The sequence below is a fragment of the Pseudoliparis swirei genome, chromosome 16 (assembly GCF_029220125.1).
Source record: "Pseudoliparis swirei isolate HS2019 ecotype Mariana Trench chromosome 16, NWPU_hadal_v1, whole genome shotgun sequence".
Classification (NCBI taxonomy): domain Eukaryota; kingdom Metazoa; phylum Chordata; class Actinopteri; order Perciformes; family Liparidae; genus Pseudoliparis; species Pseudoliparis swirei.
The window spans coordinates 11,284,249-11,306,163 of NC_079403.1; the positions used below are offsets into that span (position 1 = coordinate 11,284,249).

The 21,915-nt window shown below is 44.0% G+C and overlaps 2 protein-coding genes across 6 annotated transcripts in view; both read right to left on the bottom strand.

The window, feature by feature from the left end:
- Positions 1 to 2,318: 2,318 nt before the first annotated feature.
- Positions 2,319 to 6,156, bottom strand: prdm14 (PR domain containing 14). Its single transcript, XM_056434553.1, has 8 exons — positions 5,505 to 6,156; positions 5,213 to 5,266; positions 4,958 to 5,118; positions 4,578 to 4,851; positions 4,289 to 4,491; positions 3,746 to 3,847; positions 2,760 to 2,979; positions 2,319 to 2,488 (listed from the first exon to the last, which is right to left on the bottom strand). Exons 1-8 carry the CDS (start codon positions 6,154 to 6,156, stop codon positions 2,319 to 2,321), a joined length of 1,836 nt encoding a protein of 611 aa, XP_056290528.1.
- Positions 6,157 to 8,218: 2,062 nt separating this feature from the next.
- Positions 8,219 to 21,915, bottom strand: part of ncoa2 (nuclear receptor coactivator 2) — a 59,337-nt gene continuing 45,640 nt past the window's right edge. For 4 of the 5 annotated variants that reach the window (XM_056433770.1, XM_056433768.1, XM_056433771.1 and 1 more), the window contains exons 12-22: positions 18,767 to 18,962; positions 18,472 to 18,669; positions 17,626 to 17,835; positions 17,073 to 17,202; positions 16,681 to 16,855; positions 16,287 to 16,583; positions 15,862 to 15,939; positions 15,218 to 15,686; positions 14,251 to 14,428; positions 13,570 to 13,774; positions 8,219 to 11,519 (exon numbers count right to left, since the gene is read on the bottom strand). In XM_056433770.1, coding sequence (XP_056289745.1) covers positions 11,508 to 11,519; positions 13,570 to 13,774; positions 14,251 to 14,428; positions 15,218 to 15,686; positions 15,862 to 15,939; positions 16,287 to 16,583; positions 16,681 to 16,855; positions 17,073 to 17,202; positions 17,626 to 17,835; positions 18,472 to 18,669; positions 18,767 to 18,962 — 2,148 coding nt within the window. In that variant the 3' untranslated portion in view covers positions 8,219 to 11,507. The remainder of the gene's footprint in view (positions 11,520 to 13,569; positions 13,775 to 14,250; positions 14,429 to 15,217; positions 15,687 to 15,861; positions 15,940 to 16,286; positions 16,584 to 16,680; positions 16,856 to 17,072; positions 17,203 to 17,625; positions 17,836 to 18,471; positions 18,670 to 18,766; positions 18,963 to 21,915) is intronic. The other variant, XM_056433772.1, reaches the window with a different exon arrangement.

Sequence of the window (21,915 nt, forward strand, 5' to 3'; positions counted from 1 at the left end):
GCACCAGTAATCTCTTCTTTATATCAATAGATATTATTAATTGATCACAACAACATGTTCAGTTATGGGATGACATCGTGCATTGTTCAGGAGAGAGTTATGGCCGTTTGCTTCAACCTCAGAGGGAATTGACCTCAGCAAACCTAAGTAATAAAGATCCAGAGCTCCTATCATTAATATCACATTAATATAGAGATGAATCTGATGGATAGCCCTCCAGAGGCCCTGTTAACTTGCCAGGAGGTTAAGTGTGAAATCAATCTGTATAAACGACCTGGATAAAAATTATTCCATGCTGGAGCAGTCCTAAGAGTCCTAAATCAACCAATCAGAGAGGTGCAGTAAAACCAGTCTTTTAGCACGGCTCGCTAACAATCTCAGTATTTCAGCTCTGGCAGCTCATTTTCCTTTTTTTCTCCTTCTGTCTTTCTTTTTGTCTTTGTTTCCTCATCCTTCTTCTCCACCCCTCGGCTCCTGTAAGGTCACAAAGGGAAGTATCCTCTCTTCTCACAGCAGGCCCCTCGTGGAGGCTCGGGGGTTGTATACATGGGAGGCGCAGGGTGATCTACACTTGTTCAAGTATCCATATTTCGGCTATTTGAAGGGAGAGGGAGGCTGTTAAACATTCAGTGAGGAGGTGCCCTCTGACCCTGAAGGCTGCCGTCCATCCGTTACAGAAAATAAACAGAGGGGTTATAGAGTGGGACTGACTCCTCTCCCTGCAGATGGCCCAGGAGGAGAAAAGAAGGCTATACTCTTCAGGCCCTTATTTACTTTGATCTGATGGTGAAACTGAAAGATTTCAGATCAAATTCTATCTTTGAAGCTCAAATCGTTCTTGTGCTTTTTGCTTTATTTCTCTTCTTCCAATGCTTCAATATCCGTTATAGCTCTCAATTAGCGCTGTCGCAGCATCGTGGTGTCTGACTGCATGCCCTCGGTGTGAAGTATGATGACCCAGGGGTCAAAGGTGAAATAACAGAGCACTCAGACAAAGGCTGGACACAAGCCCAATTGGATCTTTTCCTCAAACGAACCACAACATACACACACACACACACTGCAAGATCTATCTATCTATCTCAGGACAACACATGTGGGACAGTTGGTGACAGTGTGAGGGCAGATGTCAGTCATGCCGAGTTCCTTTGTGTGAGGAGCAATAGACCACCTTACTGCTGCACTCTATTCTCATTCATTTGGTCCAGAGCAGGGTTTGTTCATTTTTACTGTGAGTGTCTTCAATCCATCGCTTGGCTCCATAGAATCACACCAGACAGTGATGCATACAGAGAGACACATGCACTGAACATATCGGTGATACATGCACAGGGTCCATAAAACACACACACACACACAAACATATGCAGATGCAGATGATCGTCTGCAAAATGTCAATCAAGACACCATCCATGGAGCTTTATCTGAATTATTTAACAAGACTGATGGATAGCACTTTTGGAGGGATGACACAACAAAGGGAAGATACAAATCAGAACTGAAATAACCTGTAGATTATTTCATTACAATTTTGGAGGGAATGAAATCTCTCTTTTATTTAAAAATAATTATTGTCTGCCACATAAAAATAAAAATAAACATTTAGTATTTAATTGATTTGATGTCAACTGAGATTTGAAGGACCTGCTCAATTCAGACAGTAACCAAAACCAACACTTTAGTTTCCATGCGCTTATTCTTTATTTGTAAATCATGAAAAAGCAGGCGCTCATAGGGGACAAACGAAGACACTTTCGATTGCTTTGACAGCCTTACATTACTGTAAAAAGAGTATGATACATTATAAATTAAGAGAACATTTATTTTGTACACAAGTATAGGCTCAATTCTACAATGATAAAAAATAGCTTTACTTTTCAAACGTTTGTGGATGCAAGAAAACCCAACATAATAATAATCATTATATTATAACATTAATAACAATAATACAAATCACCGTTATATTAGTATTACAGAATCAATGTGTTCACAAACAATCACAGAGTTAAAGCTTTAAACCAGAAAACAACAGATATCATATTTTAACATATTATAAATAGATTTAGACACATTTTAGCCAACAATTTAAATTATGATGAGCCTATTTGAATGGGCCTATATATGACATTGTTTCTTTCTTAAGCAGCATTTATATAAAGAAAAACGACAAGATCCGACCTTCTCTCGTGGTATTATCACAATGTTCCTGTATAGATTTAGTATTTTGTGATACTTGTATCATCACAAATCCTCATATCATAAATATTACACACATTTAAAATGGTTTTCTTCGTCAGGATTTACTCAGACAGTCTCGCTCAGTTCCAGGGCCGATACTCCGGGTTTAGGACGGTTAAGCCCGTGTAAGGGCAGTTTGGCCCGGCGCTCTTCGGTACTGATGGATTGTCCTTCGCTGGAAACCCGGAGCCCTTCTGTAGTCCGCTTCCGGGAGAAGGAGGAACGAGTGTGCTGTCCAAGATGTGCCGGTCTGCAGCGTGAGAAAAATAGCTCAATAAAATAACCATGTTTCAAGAAGAATGCCATGCAAAATGTTCCTTTTTGTATCTTAATATTTATTCATCCGTATTTAATAATACACATATATATATACTTGCTAAATAGAGGCGGAGAAAATTCGTAATATTCGATTTCGAATTATATCGAGATAATAAAAGGTACAAAAAAGAAGTAAGAAATAGAAATAAAAGAGAGACTGCCTAATATTTATATCTATTGTGATGGCAAAAACAATTGCTTACCTTTATGAGTTTCCATGTGATGTTTAAATTCCAGTTCCTCTTGGAACGTAGCTCCGCACACGTCGCAGGGGCGGGGCTTGTCCTTGGCGTGAGTCCGCCGGACGTGGCTGTCGTGGGCGGCGTGCGACGCGAAGGCCTTCCCGCAGTGCTTACACTTGAAGGGCCGCTCCCCGGAGTGCTGGCGGATGTGCGTGCGCAGAATACTGGAAGCAGTGAAGGCCTGAGAGGAAAGACACACAACACCGATAAGCGCTACTTGATCTATTAGTTCAGATCATTGGTTTAAAGTGTCATCTCTTGCAATTATATTGTAGAGTTTAATTAATGTGTGTATAATTATTGATAAACACTTCTTTTTTTTAATGAGTTTGCGATTTAAAAAAAAAATTGTAACGAATCCTAGCCTTTTAACTTAAATTGTCAGATAATGAGAACTTCTCCGGGTGCATTAAAAAAGGGGGAGGACGTCGAGAAGAAAAGACCAGAACACGTGTGCTCATTCCAGGTCCGTAAATTAAAAGTATAATGTCCGCAGACAAAAGGGGGGGTGTACATCTGGCGATAATTAGCATATAAGTGTCTCCGTGTAGCGTGCCCGTGGAGAGCGACAATGATGACGGGCTCGCGCCAAATGCACCATGAAACAAGGGAGCACGAAATGGATCCACTGCGGGCTGCAGGTTTTAAAAGACGAGGAGGAGGAGGGGGAAGACGAGGAGGACGAGAACGAGGAAGAAGAGGAGGAGGAGGACAAGAAGACTAAAAACATTACTATCACGGAAGATAAATACTTTTCGACCGGAAACCATGCCGGAGATTTATGTCTCTTCTGTTGAGCATCAACACTTTTTATAAAGTGTCAAACCATAACATATATGATGATGTTTCAGTTGTAAATGATATCCTATTCACAACATAACGTGTCAATGCAGGAATAAAAATTGTGGCAAATTCTATTATTAAATGAAAACCGAAAGGCCTCCCACCTTGTTGCAGTACACACACTTGTATGGCCGTTCTCCGGAGTGCACGCGCATGTGTTTGTTGAGGCTGGAGGACTGGGAGAAACTCTTCCCGCACACTGAGCACTGCGGATCAGACAAACACAACACAACTCATCAGGATGAGGGGAAGTTACGTAGTCATTTAAATGTGACATATATTTGGAAGACAAGTTAACCTAAACTCCATTTTTGTATGAGTGTTTTGCATAACAATTGCGGGGTTCTATTGATTTGTAATAACTTATTTTTATTGATACATTGTTGTGATGCTTTAGGCTTATATTTCAGCATCAACTAAATAATTTGCCTTTTTTAAGATGCCTAATCAAACCCAAAAAACATTCGTCTCTACGTGAAGCTGAAGGGAGCTGTTCCTTCAGCACCACATGCACGTGCGCACGCACCTGTCGACTTCACTGCGCGATGCAATGACGTAATGCTCTGGCACTACTATGGAATAGATAGCCTGAACTAAATGCGACGTAAATACACACACACACATTCGCGCGCGCGCTGTTTCAGTACCTTATGAGGCCTGTGCTTTTCGTGAACGTGTAAAATGTGTATCCTCAATCGGTCTCTCTTCTCGAAAGACCGGGTGCAGAGGTGACAGGGGAACTGCCGGTCGCCTTGGTCCACGCAGCGCGTGTACTTCAGATGCTTATCCCTGTAGTACTTGTATGCAAACACCTTCCCGCATCGGTCACACTTGAAACCCTCACCGGAATCTATAGGGGGCACAAATAAAGAAGCACTACGTTGAGTCCGGAGGAGAGGACCAGAGAGGCGAAGCAACAGAAGGGGGGATGCTGACCTTCAGGGGGAGGAATCACGCCGCCGTTTTCCCCTCGGGGGTCTTTCAGGGTGAGAGGGATGCCGAGGAACTGCATGTAGCAGTCTCCGTACCACACCAGCAGCTCCTGTCCTGGCCGGATCTCTTTGCAGGCCTCGTAGAAGATCTGACTCTGGATCTGCACAGCGATGAGGTTCTGCTCCTCCGGGAAACGAGCGCACTTCACAGAAGACATCCAGTTCCTGGAGCCTCCCCGGCCATCAACAAAATGACTCAGACGGCCGTTTTCAAACACCTGCAGCAGATGACATGAGATATGAGTTCAACCGGTCTGATTCATTTCCTGATTGGCTATACACAAGACTTGGAAGAGGACTTTGGGAATAACTGCAACACATTACCTCCCACATGAGAGTGTTGTCGTCGTATGTTTTAATCTCGCTGGTGTTGACCTGTTTCCCCTGGAAAGGGCCGAAGCGCGTGCCTTGAGGGATGGTGCTACTGTCTGTGAAGACTCCACAGTGGGACACGTTTCCCCAAGCCGCCCGGACGACGGTTAACCCTGCAACGCAATGTCCGAGACAGGGTCAACCCTCTGCCGCTCCTCCATCAATTCAGAAACACACATAATTAAAGTTGAGTTATCAAAGTCTTACCCTCAGGAAGTTCAAGTGTTTCTTTGTCCAGAGGAAGAATGTGAGAGTTCGAAACTGAAGAAAGAAAAACACAAATTAGCAAATGGGGATACACAAATGAAGGGGTTAATACATTAAATGTGTGGAGGAATCAGTTGATCACTAATTGTTAGTTAAAAGTAATAAGCAATATTGTCCCGTCGGCAGTTGTTCTTGTGTTTTTGGCAATGTCTAAGCAAAAGGCCAAACTATCCGGTTCCATCGTCTGATTATAAACTAAATGAACATCCAATAAGTGAAGCTGAAGTCTCACCGGACTTTTCGGGCACGGCCAGTCCGGATATCGCGTGAGCCACGGCGCGCTCCTGGCTGCCGGAGTAGCCGTAGAGCACCATGAACAAGTCATCCTCGCTGAAGTTATAAGACGCGCGCGCTTTTTCTGGCGACCGGAGGCGAACCACTCTCTTTTTGGGCGGCGAGGTGGCGGAGGAGGAGGCGCAGGACGACCTCTCGCTGGACTGGCTGCTGAAGTCCGAGGACAGCGGCCCGGCGGCGTGCTCCGTCACCACGGCGGCCAGCTCCTCCGGCTTGGGGTACAGCGGGTGGCCGGGAAACATCTGGCTCAGGTAAGGGATGCCGGAGGCGCTCAACATGTGTTCATGCAGGAGCGAGGGGTGGTGCTGGTGGTGGTGGGGGAACGGAGGGGCTCCGCCGTGCGGGTTGAGCGGCAGGTTCGCCTGAGTGTCCGACACCAGACGACCGAGGGACTTGAGCGGGTGGAGGAGGCTGTGAGTCCGCGGGAAGAAGTCCATGTAGGGGTGATGGGGGTGGGGGTGATGGTGGTGGTGGTGGTGGGGGAGAGGGGCTGGGTAGAAGCCTCGAGCGGGACTGCCCTTCACCATCCCGGCTTGGAAGCAGCTCTTGTCCTTCAGCACCACAGGGATGCTGGACACGGACACCGACATGACAGCACCGGGCGGGAGGCGACGGTTGACAGGCAGACGCGGACCCTTCAGGGATAGAGGGGAAAAGAAGAGTGAGTTATACAAGTTTAATAAAAGAAATATAAAAGAGGAAACATGACATCAGGAGAGATTTTTTTAAACGTGCGAAAGCCTTTAACATCCAACAAATGATAGCTTAAATGTAATGTGTTAAATAAATTTAATTGGATTCATATAACAATATTATATTAAATATACAACTTCTACAACGCATCCAGAATTTAAGTTGTTACATGAAAAAAATAAGAAATAAATGTGGATAACTGGGGAAGAAAACATTGAACAAATATATTGCGTAATAAGTAAAAGCTGTCCACGGGGAAATTGGAAAGCCGATTTTACAATATTTCCAGCTGAGAGGCCACAGAGACGTCACCTGCTCATCAGCGGCGTTAAACGAGCGGATAATAAAAGGTGTTTTCTTTTTAGGAACCGTTTATCAATCATCCAGTAAATAGAGAGACAAATCAGGGTCATGACACTGATTAAAGAACAGTCAGCCAGAGCAGAGGTCAGCATTAATGGCGCGTTTTATAGACCTTACAATTACTGTCAGTGCGGAAGGAAAGCTATAGTGGAGCAATATCTGCTGAAGGAAATTATTATAAACAAGAAAAAAAGTTGAATTAAACAGAATACATTACATTTACATTTAAAGGGAATTAAGGAGTGACACAAAAAACGAGACACACAATAAAAAAAACTAATTTAATTATATTAGTCCTGCAGTATTTAAAAAAGAAGAAGAATATATCACATAAAATAATGAGTCACAAATAACTCAGCGAGTCAGTATAATATCCTATATAAAAGGTGCAGCAATTTAACATAAATTTGATAAAATGAAAACAAGCTTACCTCGTTAAATAAATGACCGACGTTTCACAGGGAGGTTGTTTATCTGTCATGTCCAGGATTCAGTTTGAACAACACAAACACAACATGTCCTCATGGAGCAGGGATCAGCGCAGCAGGTCTAAACTCCAGAGTGCGGGAGATGCTGCGGGACCCTTCCTCTCAGCCTGTGGTCGGTGGTCATCTGAGGGCACCGCCGCTGTACACACCAGGTCTGCTGGAGATGCTTCTTCCCATTGGCCAGGAGTCCGCTCGACCTCATGCATCTCAATGTCCCACAGGAGTACATGTTCTCAGGGACAGCCCACCCCGCCCACCCCGACCACTCCAGCGCACCGGGCTGCCGTCCTCTGCTACAATGAGGCCGATTTAGAGAGGTCCCCAAACATTTCCATACGAGGACCCCCACCCCAACACACACACCTACACACACACACACACACACACACACACACACACACACACACACACACACACACACACACACACACACACACACACATGCACACGCACGATCGGATTGCCGGGACCCCCTGTGGAGTCTAAATATGTGTTGTTATTCCTTGGATGTGGTGAATTAGGACGAGAGAAAAGAAGAATGGCCGTGTCTCGGCGCGAACCCTCTGTTCACAACTTCATCAACACGAGGACAACTGAGAATCTCAATACTTTGATTTAGTTTCGATCCACATTATACGGAGCTACTTGTCAGAGTTTAATGGTAATTTTATTTATTGTATGATTATGCTTCATTTTCATTTCTCGTTGAGTTTTGTATTCAGAGTATTGAGGGACATTGAGTGCGTCATTGGTTTGTATGCTTGCCCCATGGAAATAATGTAATGTAATGTAAATACACGTATTCATGTAATAGGTGATTTAATTATAAACAAACTCGCAAACCATCTCTCTGTAATGGTTTTCTCGTCACCTAATCCTCATTGAGGCTATCTCTAATGAATCATCTAATATATGTATGTATATATATATATTACAGTTGAATTGTATGTATTTAAATATATTGTAGATTACTTTGTTAGTCGTTTTAGACTGTCAAGCTGCTTATGCGTTTTTTGTTGTTGAAAAAACAATGCATGGAGGCCTTATATATATATATATATGCGTGTGTGTGGTTTTAATCACTTGAAATAAGAGTCACTAGATTAAATACTGCAATAACAGAATTCTTTATTTACAAGGCAAATAGCATCAGCGAAGCCATATTAGTTCACAACTTGCATAACTGTAGTTTTAACTTCTCTTGTATATCTAATTTTGCATAAAACGCTCACACACACTGGGTTACAAAGGTGGATGCAGGTATACAGTGTGATTCCTGTGAACAATGCAGAAAAAAAAATCTGGGGGGGGAACACAACAGTAAGCTTTCCTCAGAAAGTCCATATAGTATATTACATATTGCTTCAATATCCCTATGCATTATCTTTTCCATACAGACAGTGAGGGGGGAAATGAAATGACTCCAACACAGAACAGAGAGCAATGGTGAGGGACAGTTCAACTGCGACCGAGTCTCCAGCAACTGCGAAGAGTCGAGCGATGATGCACCCATTCAATATTGTACACAAGTCATAATACAAATTTATACAGACAGCGGTGTAATGTACAAGAACGAGAACGGACAAAATCTAAGGCATTATGCTAGGGCTCTTAGCATTTCAAGGTTGCATCTTAGCTCTAAGAAATTGGCAGACAATACAAAAGGGCATTTAAAGTTCTTCAAAACCATAAGTTAAAAGAGAACAACATATTTCTTTTGTTTAGTGGGTCAAAGGCCTGGATATTTGTAAAGGGGCAAAATCATTTATTTGCTCCCGTCCTCATTATAAATGCTAAAAAATGCATTGCTACCACATGGCTTTAAATCTTTTCAAAATCTTGACAATCTTTGGAAATTTGCAGAGGGCTGTGAATCATTCTTTAAAATGGCTCGAAAAGGCTTGTTTTGCACAACTGTATGATACAATCAAAACAGCATCTATCAACAAATGAAAGAGTGATCTCCTGTCTGCCCGCAGCAAGGCAACTGCAGGACGTCAGCCATGATGACAGTCACAACATGAACGCAGACGTCTGACCCAGAGTTGACTTGCTACAGCTTCAAATTCCATTTACACAAGAAGCAAAAAGAAGCAACAACAGGCAACTTCCTATGGAAATGCTGAGAAGAGCAAGGTACAACTGTACAACACCACATTGTCAACATGTTGAGATAAACACCATCAGTCACATCCTCAGGCCTTCCATGACAATACATTCAGAATGACTCTCCTTGTTTTACGCTGCAACTTCTACATTAGGACCCTGTTAAGTGACATCATTAATTCCTTGTTTTCCGTGGGCCTCAAAGCATGCTAACCAACAAGTCGTCTCACTTTAAAAATAAAAGCTGGTAGAATTCAGAAATCCAATTGAAAAAGGTGAGGATTATTTGGCTTGCTCCAAGTCTGTCCTGGGTTAAAATAGTTATAAAAAGGTGTGCGCTTTTTTGTTGTTGAGGAAAATGTACTTTTGAGGTTAGAGAAGATGACTTGCTTAACATCTTGTGAAGGTCAAACCGAGCCCCTTCAGGGGCACAAGAATAGCAAGTCATTACGGAACACTTTATAGTTGAACTAAGTGCCTGAGGTCATACAATATGGCTAAATGTCCGTCAGAGCAGGTCTCATGAACCATGCCGTCTTAACTCTGACCTCTGCTCTGGACGAGTGGCTGGAGGCAGAGAGGGCGTGTGTCAACAAGGGGACCACAAACGACTTCCCTCTGCCGGCCTCAGCCAATGCTGCATAATCTATTAGGAACGCTGCGTGTGGATCTCGACTTTCTTGGTACAAACTGCAATAAAAAACGGTGTTTAATACTGCACCCAAACGTGGAGCAAAGACGTGTCCTTTTTATTCAGGAAACTGTACAAAAATTACAAAAACAAAAAGACAAAAAAAACCAACAAAAAAACCTAAGAGATTCTCAAGTAATCGTTATTGCTCGTTTACATCACACCAGAACAGTTTGCACCTAGCAGCTTGTATGAAGCACTTTTCACTCCAGACAACATAGAAAGCACACATCTGTTGTTGTTTTTGTTGAGTTATTGTATGGCTGTGTTGAACTTGTACATGTTTTTTTCCCCTCTTTTTTTTGTGGCGTTTCTATGCTAAAGGCAGAGAAGCAAGCGATAATCTGTACACTGTATACACAGCACACCCCCCCCCCCCCCCTCACCCGTCTGCATCGTACCAGAACATCAGATCGTAAAGGCTCCCACTCCACTTCCCCAAAAACTATACGGAAACACTACACAACGAAAAAAAATAAAACCTTCTCTGCTTTGAGAGGCAGTTGTGACCAGACGGGGAATCAAACCCTAAAGAATAAAATAAATAGGAAAGACAATGTTTTACTTATTGGTATGTACAATCTCTGAAATTCATTTTCAAACCATATATGATTTTGAGATCTTCTTCTGAAACTAAAAGGACCAAAGTATAATCCATTATTCATGTTAATAGAAGAATCTTCTCAGAAAGAATACAACCATCACTGTTAAAATTATTTAAAAAGTGCCTCTTTCACACTTTTAGAATTCTTTTCTTCTTCTTGCTACTAAGATAATCATCTACAATAATTAAAATGAATCTATACAGAAAAATAAAACTTAATTTAATACACTATATAAACCTCTTGACTAAATTAGTCTAATCATACAAGTCACCAATCCTCTCTAACCATTCTTCTGCAGTGTTTTCAAGGTCATTTTTTTCAACCACATCTTCATTCTACATCTTAATTCTCACAAGAAAAAACAACAAAAACTAAAATAATAATAAAATAAAGAACAGCAAAAAGGCAAAACTGGCTAAGTGTTTGAGCTCCATCCATGAAGTTGAGCATCACTTGGAGTCTCTGCTGCCATTTTGGAACTATGTGGAAATGTCACAAATGTGAGAAGAATAGGACATAAAAGAAGAATCAGTGTACGTCATTTTTGAGATGAGATTGTAAATGGCCGCTGTCCACTGAGAGGAATACATTCATCAGAACAAGGGATCCCGAACCACTGCTGCCCCCTTAGGTCGGTGCCGCCCCCACCAGGAGGCCTACAGTAAGTCACACTACGGTGAATGCAGCTGGACAGGCGGACAGACTGGCTCATCACCCGCTCTCCTCCAGGAGGGCGAGGCATGTTGGACCGAGTCCGGCATCCTTCCCCAGCCCTCTTCTCTCTGCTTGTCTGTCCTATCTGGGCTCCTCCGGGGCAGCCGGAGGGGCCCAGATAGGACAGACGGCCATCATGGGCTGGGGAGGCAAGGTCAGGGCACCGCCTGGCTGGTTCAAGGGGCAATCGGTTGGTTACATGTTTGTACAATTTCTTAAAGGGCCGACGCACTCCTTGCTCCAGCTGATCAGTGAGGTTCAGGGTCAGAACTCCTTGAGGGTCAACAGTATTTCTGCAGAGAAACAACACACATCAGATCACAACTTGTACAGCATTTAATAAAATTAGTGCTGTGAAAAATAACGCGTTATGATTAAATTACAGGATTAATTAGTTAATTTTTTTTAACGCATTTAACGCATGCGCAGAATGAGCTTCCAATACGTCTGTTGTTGGTCGTCTCTAACCAGCAGCATGTCATTTTGTCTCTGCAAGTTATGTGCATCCCTGTGTATATATGTATATATCCGTCTTTTGTCATAAATCTTTATGTTCTCACAAAAATATACCGAGAATATCGGTAATATGTGATTAATCATGATTAATCCACAGAAACCTGTGATTAACCTGGTTAAAATTTGTAATCGTTTCACAGCCCTAAATAAAATACATAATTCAACTAAACACTTGCTGAACTAGCAGAACTAGAACTTGTCTGGTGTAGATCAGCCACGTGTGCAAAAGACGATAAACAAATAGAAATCCTTCTTGGAACACGCCATCAAGCCTAAAACAAGTAAATCACAAAAGCCTGCACTTATGGCCAAACAGTAAATAATTGAAATAATCTAAGTGCCAATATATTTCTATAATCTTGGAAGGAAGATAAATCAAGTGACAGATATACTGGTATGTTGCAACAGTCTGAAGTGCAGACAATCAAACAGCAGCACCTTGGTTAAATATTCATGGCCCTTTATTGGGCTTAAAAGCATCATGGACAACAACAGTGCATTTCACATATAAAACTAACAATACCAGCGAGACAAAGGAAGAAGGATTAACTCTGTTGACATTAAATACTCACCAGAAATGGAGTGCTGACCAAGTAAACATATTTGTACTTTGACCAGATTTTCATTGAGTGACTGAGGTCAGTTGTCTTTCAAGTCAAAGTGTGACTAGTTTGTGAGTTTAGGTTTGACAGATCTGTGCCATAAAGAGCCATGTTGTCCACGTTAGGCTCAGCAGCTGTTTGTGTCCAGACAGGCCAGCCCTTGAACATCATACAGTAACTCTATATTCTTTAAAGTCTATATAGACTAAATGGTCTGGTCTAAAGTGCCCGCTGCTAATTACATCATTGTCCTCTAAGTTCAAGTGAAGTATCAGAACACCAGCAAGAGGAGTTACGTAAACTACTGAGTAAATTATTCACTAGCACGGCTGTTCAATAAGTGTAGCCAAACACTTAGGGTCTTAGGATGAGACAAACACGGACATAGGAAGCTAGGAGTGTGGAGAAAGAACAACCGTTTGTCTTTCTTATTACTGTGTAAACCTGGAAGGAAGGGGTCCATTTTGTTGACCTCTAAAGGTGCGTTCACACCAAAAGCGAAACTATTTATTCGTGCGACCGAATCCCATGAAAAGTCAACGTACAGATGCGTGTGGCTGCGATAGACGCGATATTTTCCCGGGCGGCGCGTTTGGGGCGACGCGATGTGGGCGACGCGTTTACAGCGGCGCAATTTTTGCCCCTAGTTCAAATATTTCAACTTTGAGGCGGTCATCTCGCAACTCGGGCCAATCAGCTCTTGAGTTCCGCTCTCGTAGCGCTGGAAGCGGGAGTCTTCCAGACGTAACAGTAACTTCATCGGTGAAAGTGACCGAGCCGAGTGAGCCTACGGGTGATGTCATCAACCCAAACACGAGGGCGTTAGTGTGTGGGATGTCCACAACTAATATAAAGCAGAACTAGTAGTTAGTTATTCTGGTGGATGAAGGAAATGATAACGGTCTCTACGGAGATAAGCCCCGCCCCTCGCGGAGCGTCTCGACGCTTATGGTGAGAACACGGAGAATGGTCGAGCGAGTAAACTCACGCGTTTTGGGCGACGCGAAAAATAGTTTCGCTTTTGGTGTGAACGCACCTTAAGGCTTATACTCTACAAGTGTCCGTATTACATTCCTACAATGGGCTAATGTAAAGATACTACGGGTTCACTCCAAATCCTCTAATTAGGTCTGGCCATGCTATAGGATGTGATGTGATGTGTGTGATTTGTAACTGTAGGTGTTGCTCCTCCTAGTTCTAAAAGCGTCTGTGGCCCGGTGTTTACCTGTTCTTGCCCCATGGAGGGCAAGCTGGGAGAGGGCCCTGAGGCCATGGACGTGACACTCATCTGTCCCGCCATCTGGCTCATGCTGCTGGTTGCCACGTTGCTGGCCATGGAGACGTTGTTGAGGTTTATGCCATTTCCGTTGTACATGTTGCTGTTACTCTGCTGGGTGAACTGCGGCGATGCCTGCTGCTGCGAGAACATACTGGGAGAGGAAAGGAAGAGAAGATGGAGGAGCTCAAACATTTAACAATGGGAGCAGAAAAGCTCCTTCAGTCCCTTAACATGTTTCAAAGTTTGATGTTTCCAACAAGCATGGATACAATTCATAGACGACTGAAAGTAGCAGAACATAAGTTGTTGGAAGTAAAAGGTTGGCATGGAGTGAGCTGTGGTTACAACATGAAGCCTGTTGTTTTGTTTACATTTTGGCAAATGTGTTAACAGAATGCCAGATCAGCTGTTTGCACGTTACTCATCAACACACAACTAAAATGATTTAGATACTGAAGAAAAACTGAGAAACATGATGATTGTTAGGAGTGTCTTTACTTCTATGATTTATAATGGAATTTAAGGACATCTATTGGCTATGGATATTAGAGCCAGTGATCCTTTGGAACTTAACGGTCTAATCAGACACTAAAGGTTTATTTCAGAGGAAGTTGTATCTGTTCTTACCTGTTGCCTCCTATGTTTCCTTGTGGCCAGCCGTTCATATCAGGGGAGCCCTGGAAAGCAGCGTTTCCTTGGCTCTGCTGCATCATCGGGGACTGTGTGTGGGCCATGCGGGGAGACAGCAGGGGGCTCTGCGGTGTGCCCGGACCTCCAAAGCCTCCGTCTGCCTGTTGGCTCATACCTGTGGCGGACGCATCAAGACAGGTCAACCATACTGCACCTGCAGAGACTCAACTACAAACCAACGTACTGGGTGGAGGAGTGGAGTAAATGTCAGCTTTCCATATCATTTACACCGTCATGCCATGGGCATCATGATGATTAGTGTGACTGAAGACTGTCCATTCCAGTCTGCATTCAGGATTAATGACAGGCAACTAATATTTCCTACATGCATGTAAGCAGAGAACAGGCAAGGAACTAGGAAGAAAGGGAATAAGGAGATGGCGTGGGAGAAATGGGAAAGAGAGAAGAAATGTCTCGCAGAAGTTATTGCTCTGTACAAACCCATCAGAATCAGATGTAGGGTGTGAGGGATAAATCAAACATGTCATTATACAAATCAGTATTATACTAGATGATCACGGCATGTCCAGATTACTCGCCACGCTGTCAAACTGACAGGTGCACCTCTGATGATTGCTTTGTCAGCGAGTCCCATTTTGGTGTGTATCCTTTGTTAAACTTTGATTATTGTGCTTTTGGTGCCCTCTGGTGGATCAAGAGTGTACATCCAGGACACCATTTTGGTCAGTGCATAGAACGAGAGGACATGATCACACTTCCTGGCAGCTAATCCTATGTATTCAAAGAACTGATGAGTAAAGAATGCAGTATGACTTGGATCATTCAATGGCAGCTGATTGATGCAGTCACCAGTGCATAATATCTCACACACGCACGAACATACGCACACGCACACTCGCACATGTTGTAGGGTGACGTGTGGGCTAGGCTGAGGGAGCAGTACCTGAGTTGGGAAACTGAAAGGCACTGTGCTGCATTTGGGGGCTGAGTACGGCCCCGTACTGTCCGCCCATCATGTTTGTGTTTCCAATCATCATCTGTGAGGAGGAGGAGGTGGAGGAAGAGGAGGAGGAGGAGGTGCCATGCATGTGGAGCTGAGGGTTGGGGGGGGGAGAGGGCAGGCTGGGGGAGAGAGGAGAGGAGAAAGGGCTGGTAGGGGGAGGTGGCGAGGCCAGGCCTGTACTGGTACCGTAGCTGGGCGGATAGGGGAACTGCTGAGGGTTGGCCTGGGGGATCCGGGGGTTACTCATGCCTCCGCCAGCCATGTTGGGAGGCAGGTTGAGACCCTGGGCCCTCATGGCCATGCTCCTCTGCTGCTGAACCTGCTGGGCCTGCTGCTGCTGCCTCTGTCTCAGGTGATTACTCAACAGCTCCCGCTGGCGCTGGGCCAACATCTGAGCATTGATGGTCCCCTGGAGGATGGAGGAGGAGGAGGATGAGCGATAATAGAGAAACACACAGAAAAAGTCGCATAGATCTACATTTAGTACGTCTACTTCTGCCTTCACAAAACAATACACACCGGAAATAAAGCCGTAAATGTACACGTCGTTGCAGACAGGTCATGTGACGGCAGCGGTGACCTACCTGGTTTGGCGCACTGGCTCTAAGAGGAAGGTTCACATTTGACACACCACTCATCTGACTCATCATTGGCTGACGGTTCTGGTGAGACAAGAGACGGAACAAGAGGTGAAGACAAACACCAGTGAATTGAAAATATTAAATATAAAGTATTCCTGCCCAATTTAAATTTGCACTGCTCACTTCTAGCTTGTAAATTATTCAAGAATACTTAAATAATATTCCAGTAAAAGATCAACACATCGCAGGCAGACCTAAATGTCCAAATGTCCGTGTGTGTACAGAAGAGCTGCCAAAATGTCAACCTCAAGAATAATTACACAATTCCCATCTGCGTGTCAGTCACACAGAAAGACAATATTTCATTTTAAAAATCAATGGACAGGATCACTTCCAAAAGTGTCATGCCAGTCTAGATGCACATGTACCTGCTGTGACTGTAGCCGGTGCTGGAGCTGTAGTCGTAGTGCGTTGGGCTGGTTGGGGACCACCCCAGTAGGCCTAAGACCGGGCCGGGTCTGCATCCTCATCATGGGGTAACCCGGGCGTGGACCTATCTGGTTAGACATGGGGTGGAAGCCTTGATCTTGCATGGGGGCACCTGGGTAGCCCCTTTGGGCCATGTGGGGTGGTGGGGGACCAAATTGCTGGGTGTACATCGGGGGCTTTTGGTCTATTAACATGGAGGGGTCCTGAGTGAACTGGTCCGGCTCCATTGATTGATTCTGCCACAGAAAAAAAAAAAGGAAAAACAAATGTAGAGCCATAAAAGATAATAATACAAATTCACAAAAAAAGAAGAAAAAAAGAATGTGATCTCACCTGTTCTACCAGACCAGGGATCCCGAGAGCACGATCGATCTCCTCAAGGCCATCAAAATCTTTGAGTGCAGTGTACAGCTGGGACATCAGGGCCCCCTCGTCTACTGCACTGCCATCACCAGAGCCGTGACCCGTACTACACAGCAACTCATCCTGTTGCGCAGGGTGCACTGGCCTGGGAAGAGGAGACGGAAGGTTCTTAATATAGCGTCTCAAGGATTTTGTCCAGTATAAACCCCCCAATAACTCTTGGAACAACAATCTAATCACGACATAAACACTCAGACAGGGAAGTCTGATGAAAGAGAATGCTACTGATGAGGAGTGAGGCCAGTAAGATTCGTTGACAATGCTAAAAACATGTCATGGTAATTTGCAGGTGAGCCTCTTACCTGGTCTGGTTAACAAAAGCTGTCTGGTCGATGGGCATCATGTTGTCCGGCCAGGGGGCTGTCTGGTTGGGTGGAGCCTGTTGTTGGGGGAAATGGTGGCTGACCGTACCAATATCCATATCAGGTTGGGCTAGATTGGGGGAAAAACTGATTAGGCAGGATAGTCGACGGTGGTCAGTCAATTCTGCAACGTTGGTTCTTATAAAAGGAAAACATCTGGCACCAAGATGATGGTTTATATTATTAAACCCAGAACAACCAGCACACAGTGTGATGCAAGACATTACATGTATTTCTTGAGTGCTGTAATACGGTTAGCCACTGGGTGGCAACCTTTTACAATCAACAGCAACAATATAATACGGGTGAGTTGAGGTCTTTCCATCTGTGCAATGTTTTGTATTAAATGCTTTAGATTCTTTTTAATTTATAGGAAGACAGTGTAAAGAAAGAAATGTGGGCTTTAATCAATCTACTCCATAATGTTGTACCGTCATCTAGTTTCTGCTTTTAAAACCATATGGAATGTTTTTGGGGCACACTAGGATCTCACCACTGGCCATCATTGGGGACTGGAGCATCGGTCGGGGCCCTGGCTGGCTGTTGGGCCTCATCGGGGCACCGTTCGGCCCCATCCTGGCTTGCATGGGAACTGGCTGCCCAGGGCCTGACGCTCCCAGAGGAGGCGCAGAGGCTGAACCCACCCAGCCCTCCTGCTGCTGCTGCTGCATGCCCGGACGTGGACCCCCTGGAGCCATCAGTCCTAGAGGAGCAAACACCAGAATGGAGACAAGAAACAATGAGAAATGCCTCATGACAGACCTTAAAGGTAGTGCCCATGATCCAATGGTGTAATATAAGGGGAAAAGACATCTACTCTGGGATATTTGAGGACTGCTAATATGTGGGAGTGACAAAAACTCTGTGCCAGTGTGAGTGACTAAATATTTCCTGTCACAGGAAGTGAGTCACTGTGCCATGATATGTCACAGGCTGAGAGCCACACAGAGGTAGAGGGTGAAAGGGTCTGTCCTCAGAATCCTTAAAGCAGCGGTCTTGACAAAATCCCTCACAAGGAGGCCCATTGCACTTCAAACAATTGAGAGATTGCCAAATAGGAATCACACAAGTAAAATAATTAATTTCCAAGTTGATTTCTAGCTTGAGATAACAATTATTTTTGCATTTACACATTCCCATGGACATTTTGTGTATGAAGGACATTGAGCTTATACAATATGACTATAAAGAGGTCTGTCGTTGTGTGGGCTGGTCATTTCATTAGATGTACAGAAATAAATCAGGGCATGTCTCATGTATGAACAGGCACGAGTTCAATGGTTTATGAAAAAGGTGCCCTTTGATGATGTAAAAAAAAAAGCATAACCGTCACACCCACCTGAGCTGACCATACCGGCCTGGTTAGCCATCATGCCATGACTTCCCACCATGCCTTGCTGTTGCATAATAGTGTATGGGCTTGTGGCTCTTATGGGGTACTGTAATGAAGACTGCTGGGGGGACACATTCATGTCCAGAGACACGCTCCTCACAGGCAGACCCCTTCCCGGCTGGCCTGGTCGGATTCCCGCAAAGTCTAAAGACGGGAATGGAAAAGTCAATCATAATATCGTTCACACCGTTTCATAACTACATATTTAGTATCTCATGATAGGAGTGTGTGCGAGACTCACTGGTTGGGCCCATGCCAGTCCCGCTGCCCTTGTGTTGCTGCTGCGCTGCCGCGGCATTGGTCTCGGACATCTGCAGGATGTCATTGATGATGTTCTGTTTGTCCATGGGACTGGGCAACGAAACGGGCCGCGGCTCACAGAAGAGCTGTGGCTGAGCATTCTGCAGGTCATTCAGGATGTCATCCAGCTCCGACGACTGGAGAGAGCACCGAGAGAAAAGGGAAAGAGTGAAAACACGAAACAGATGCACCACTTACAGCCGCCATTTAGAAACCAATTGCTGCTCCACCTGCAGACACAAACCAAAAGCGTGTGCACGGCAAACACGTACACCGAGTGCACGTGTAAACATGACAACAGTTGCATGAGGAGTCTTTATCTTTGAGATGGGAAAGCCAGACTTGGCCTTGTTTATGAAAGAGATGTAACCCTGGGATAAAATGGACCACTTTCCATCAAATCTAGGGCACACTTCACTTTGACTTATCTTATCAGACACATACTACCCTCGCTTAACAGCTGCTGTCCTCAAAACTCACAACTGTGTCAGCCCCCATTATAGAAGTGCACCATTTTTTAATCGCATATTTAAGAAGGCTATATTAATTTGAACATTATTTGTGTCCCTATGGGAGTAAAACACAGCAAAGACAGAAAAGATGAGGCCACTGAAGCTGCTTTCTACCGAGTAAGAGAAGCGGCAGGAGTTTGGCTGGTGCCGAAGTTGGAGCTGCTCTCTGCCCCCCGACTGTAAACAGCTGGACTGAGTCTGCCCAAAACAGCCCAAGGCTGCATTTTTACACAGCTGGTCTTTGGACAATCTGGCCCGTTTTTGTTTAGTTTTTCACACAACTATCTTAAACAAAGGCAAGGCCATGCTGGGATCGGCTTTCCCTTGCTGAACTGAAGAATGGCTACAGCGAAGATAAAACTGTCAGCCTCTTGTTTTTTGTTTCACAACACTGGCACTGTCTCCGCTGGATATCTCTTTCCATCCATTACACACCGGGGGCATGGACAAAATAACAGGAAAACCTCAATAATGCAGTCCGATACAACACTTGAAAAAACCAACAATGACAACAGATAAAACCAATCTGGCATAATTTTACAATAAGTGGAAAGTTATTGGCAACATTAATTGCAGCATTACAGAACTGAATTGAATTTGACAGACAAAAGAAGAACGTAGATGACTCAACGTAGGTGATCACATTGCTTCTGACAGAGGCCTAAGGGACTTTAGGTAAATAAGTTGCACTGGCTGGAACTGGCCAGGAGAGTGCAGCACATTTGGATTCACGACAGACCGTGAGATACCGTACAGCAAGAAAACAGCACAGCAGCCACCGTTTCAATGTTGTGCATCACCGCTCTAGACAATGACATGTATATCTTAGGCATGCGCATGCTAATACAGATTACAGGGCTGCCACAGATGCCTGAGAGAATGGATATCTTAAGTGGCCGAGGACTCACGACTGCATCTGCTTTATGGTAAGATGTAGGAGAGCGAGAGAGAGTAGCACAGTGAGGGGGGGGGGCAGTGGTGGGAGAGAGAAAAGCCCTAATGAGGTCAGGAATGATGTAATGCTCCTGTACGCTTGCTCTTTTCCTCCTCCTCCTCTTCAATTCTCTCTCCTCCCACTTTCTATTCTCTCGTCTTCTCCGGTTGCTTTTACCCTTAATGGGTCCCATTTCTAGCAATCCCTGCTCGTCTTTTCGTTCAATGCATGTCACTGCATGCACGGCAAACAATGCCCTTGTTTGCTGCATCTCAGTGGTATACTACCTTTGGTTAAAACTGCAGGGATGTGTAAAGCCGAGTGACCCATCTGCAGATCATTACTTACGTTCTTGACACTAGAAAGCTACTCGCAGTGGGAGAGCAGCCAAGGACACTTAGAATAACACAAGAAACACAGGATGTCGTTTGTCTAAGTGTATACCGCGTGCATATTGTACAATCCTGTTTTTTTCACTTCAGATTATCTCCTTATTTATCCCCACAACTTGCACACAAACGAGGAGCATTAACTACTCGTAAACATAAGTGAGAGAAACTAACACTTTACTTTATTTGGTCTTCATTCATTGTTAATTGTTATCTCCAACACTCATGTAACGGGCACACTTTCATGTACTTTAACATGAAAGTGTGCCCGTATGCGTGATACAAGCGGCACTCGCTCTGTACAGTTGCGTGAGGAAGAACAGCCGGCGGACTTTCTCACATCAGGACATCGATGTGGCGCCATCAAATGTGTATTCTTACAGTTCGACCCAAAATCCTTCAACTCAATAAAAAAATGAAATCAAGTCTGTAAATCAGCATGTTGTAAGGATGGGATACAACTTCCTGATCCCAACTTTACAAACAGTATGTGGCCCAAAGGGCAGGAGGGACATTGGGCCTCTCTGACTCTGCAGAACTGCTCACAGACAAATCATTTAAATATAGAATCATGCCTTTTGTCAACAGACGCAATTTGACTTCAATCTATTCATCGTGTGCATGAGATGAAATGGCGATTATTTAAATGGTCGCTGCAATGTTAACAACACTCTTTAAGTCCTGCACAATTTGAAGGTTAACTGCCATGTTGGGAATACTTGTTACTTCTTTGTTGCCGGTATTCATAAAGAGATTCATTGCTTATTTACTTTATGAATAACTTATTTGTGTGTGATATCTTTGAACCACCAAAAAATTTAAATCGAAAAGAGAAGTTGAATTGCAAATAAACTCATGTTGCAACACACTGAATCATTAGGCTTTATTGTGGGACTGGTAATAGGAATGAAAACATATTTTGAGTGGTCACACATTATATACAATACATAACACATCCAGTATAGCATGTTCTGATTTGTTTCTGTACTTCAGGTAATATTGAAATACTTGTCTCTCAATAGACTTCTGGCTCACCAGCTCCTGACATGTAAGGTACTAAAGGACCCGTGTGATGTCTGATGCAGGATGTTTGCATGTCAGCGAGCACCGAGTGCCAATGGAAATGAAATGTTTGGCACGCAGTTTGAAATGATAGAATTTCTTATAGAATCAAAAGAAGAACTGCAGTATTGAAAGAAACCACTGAAAGCCCTTTTCAAACAGATCAGGCTGTACTGGATGAGATGAACTCAGT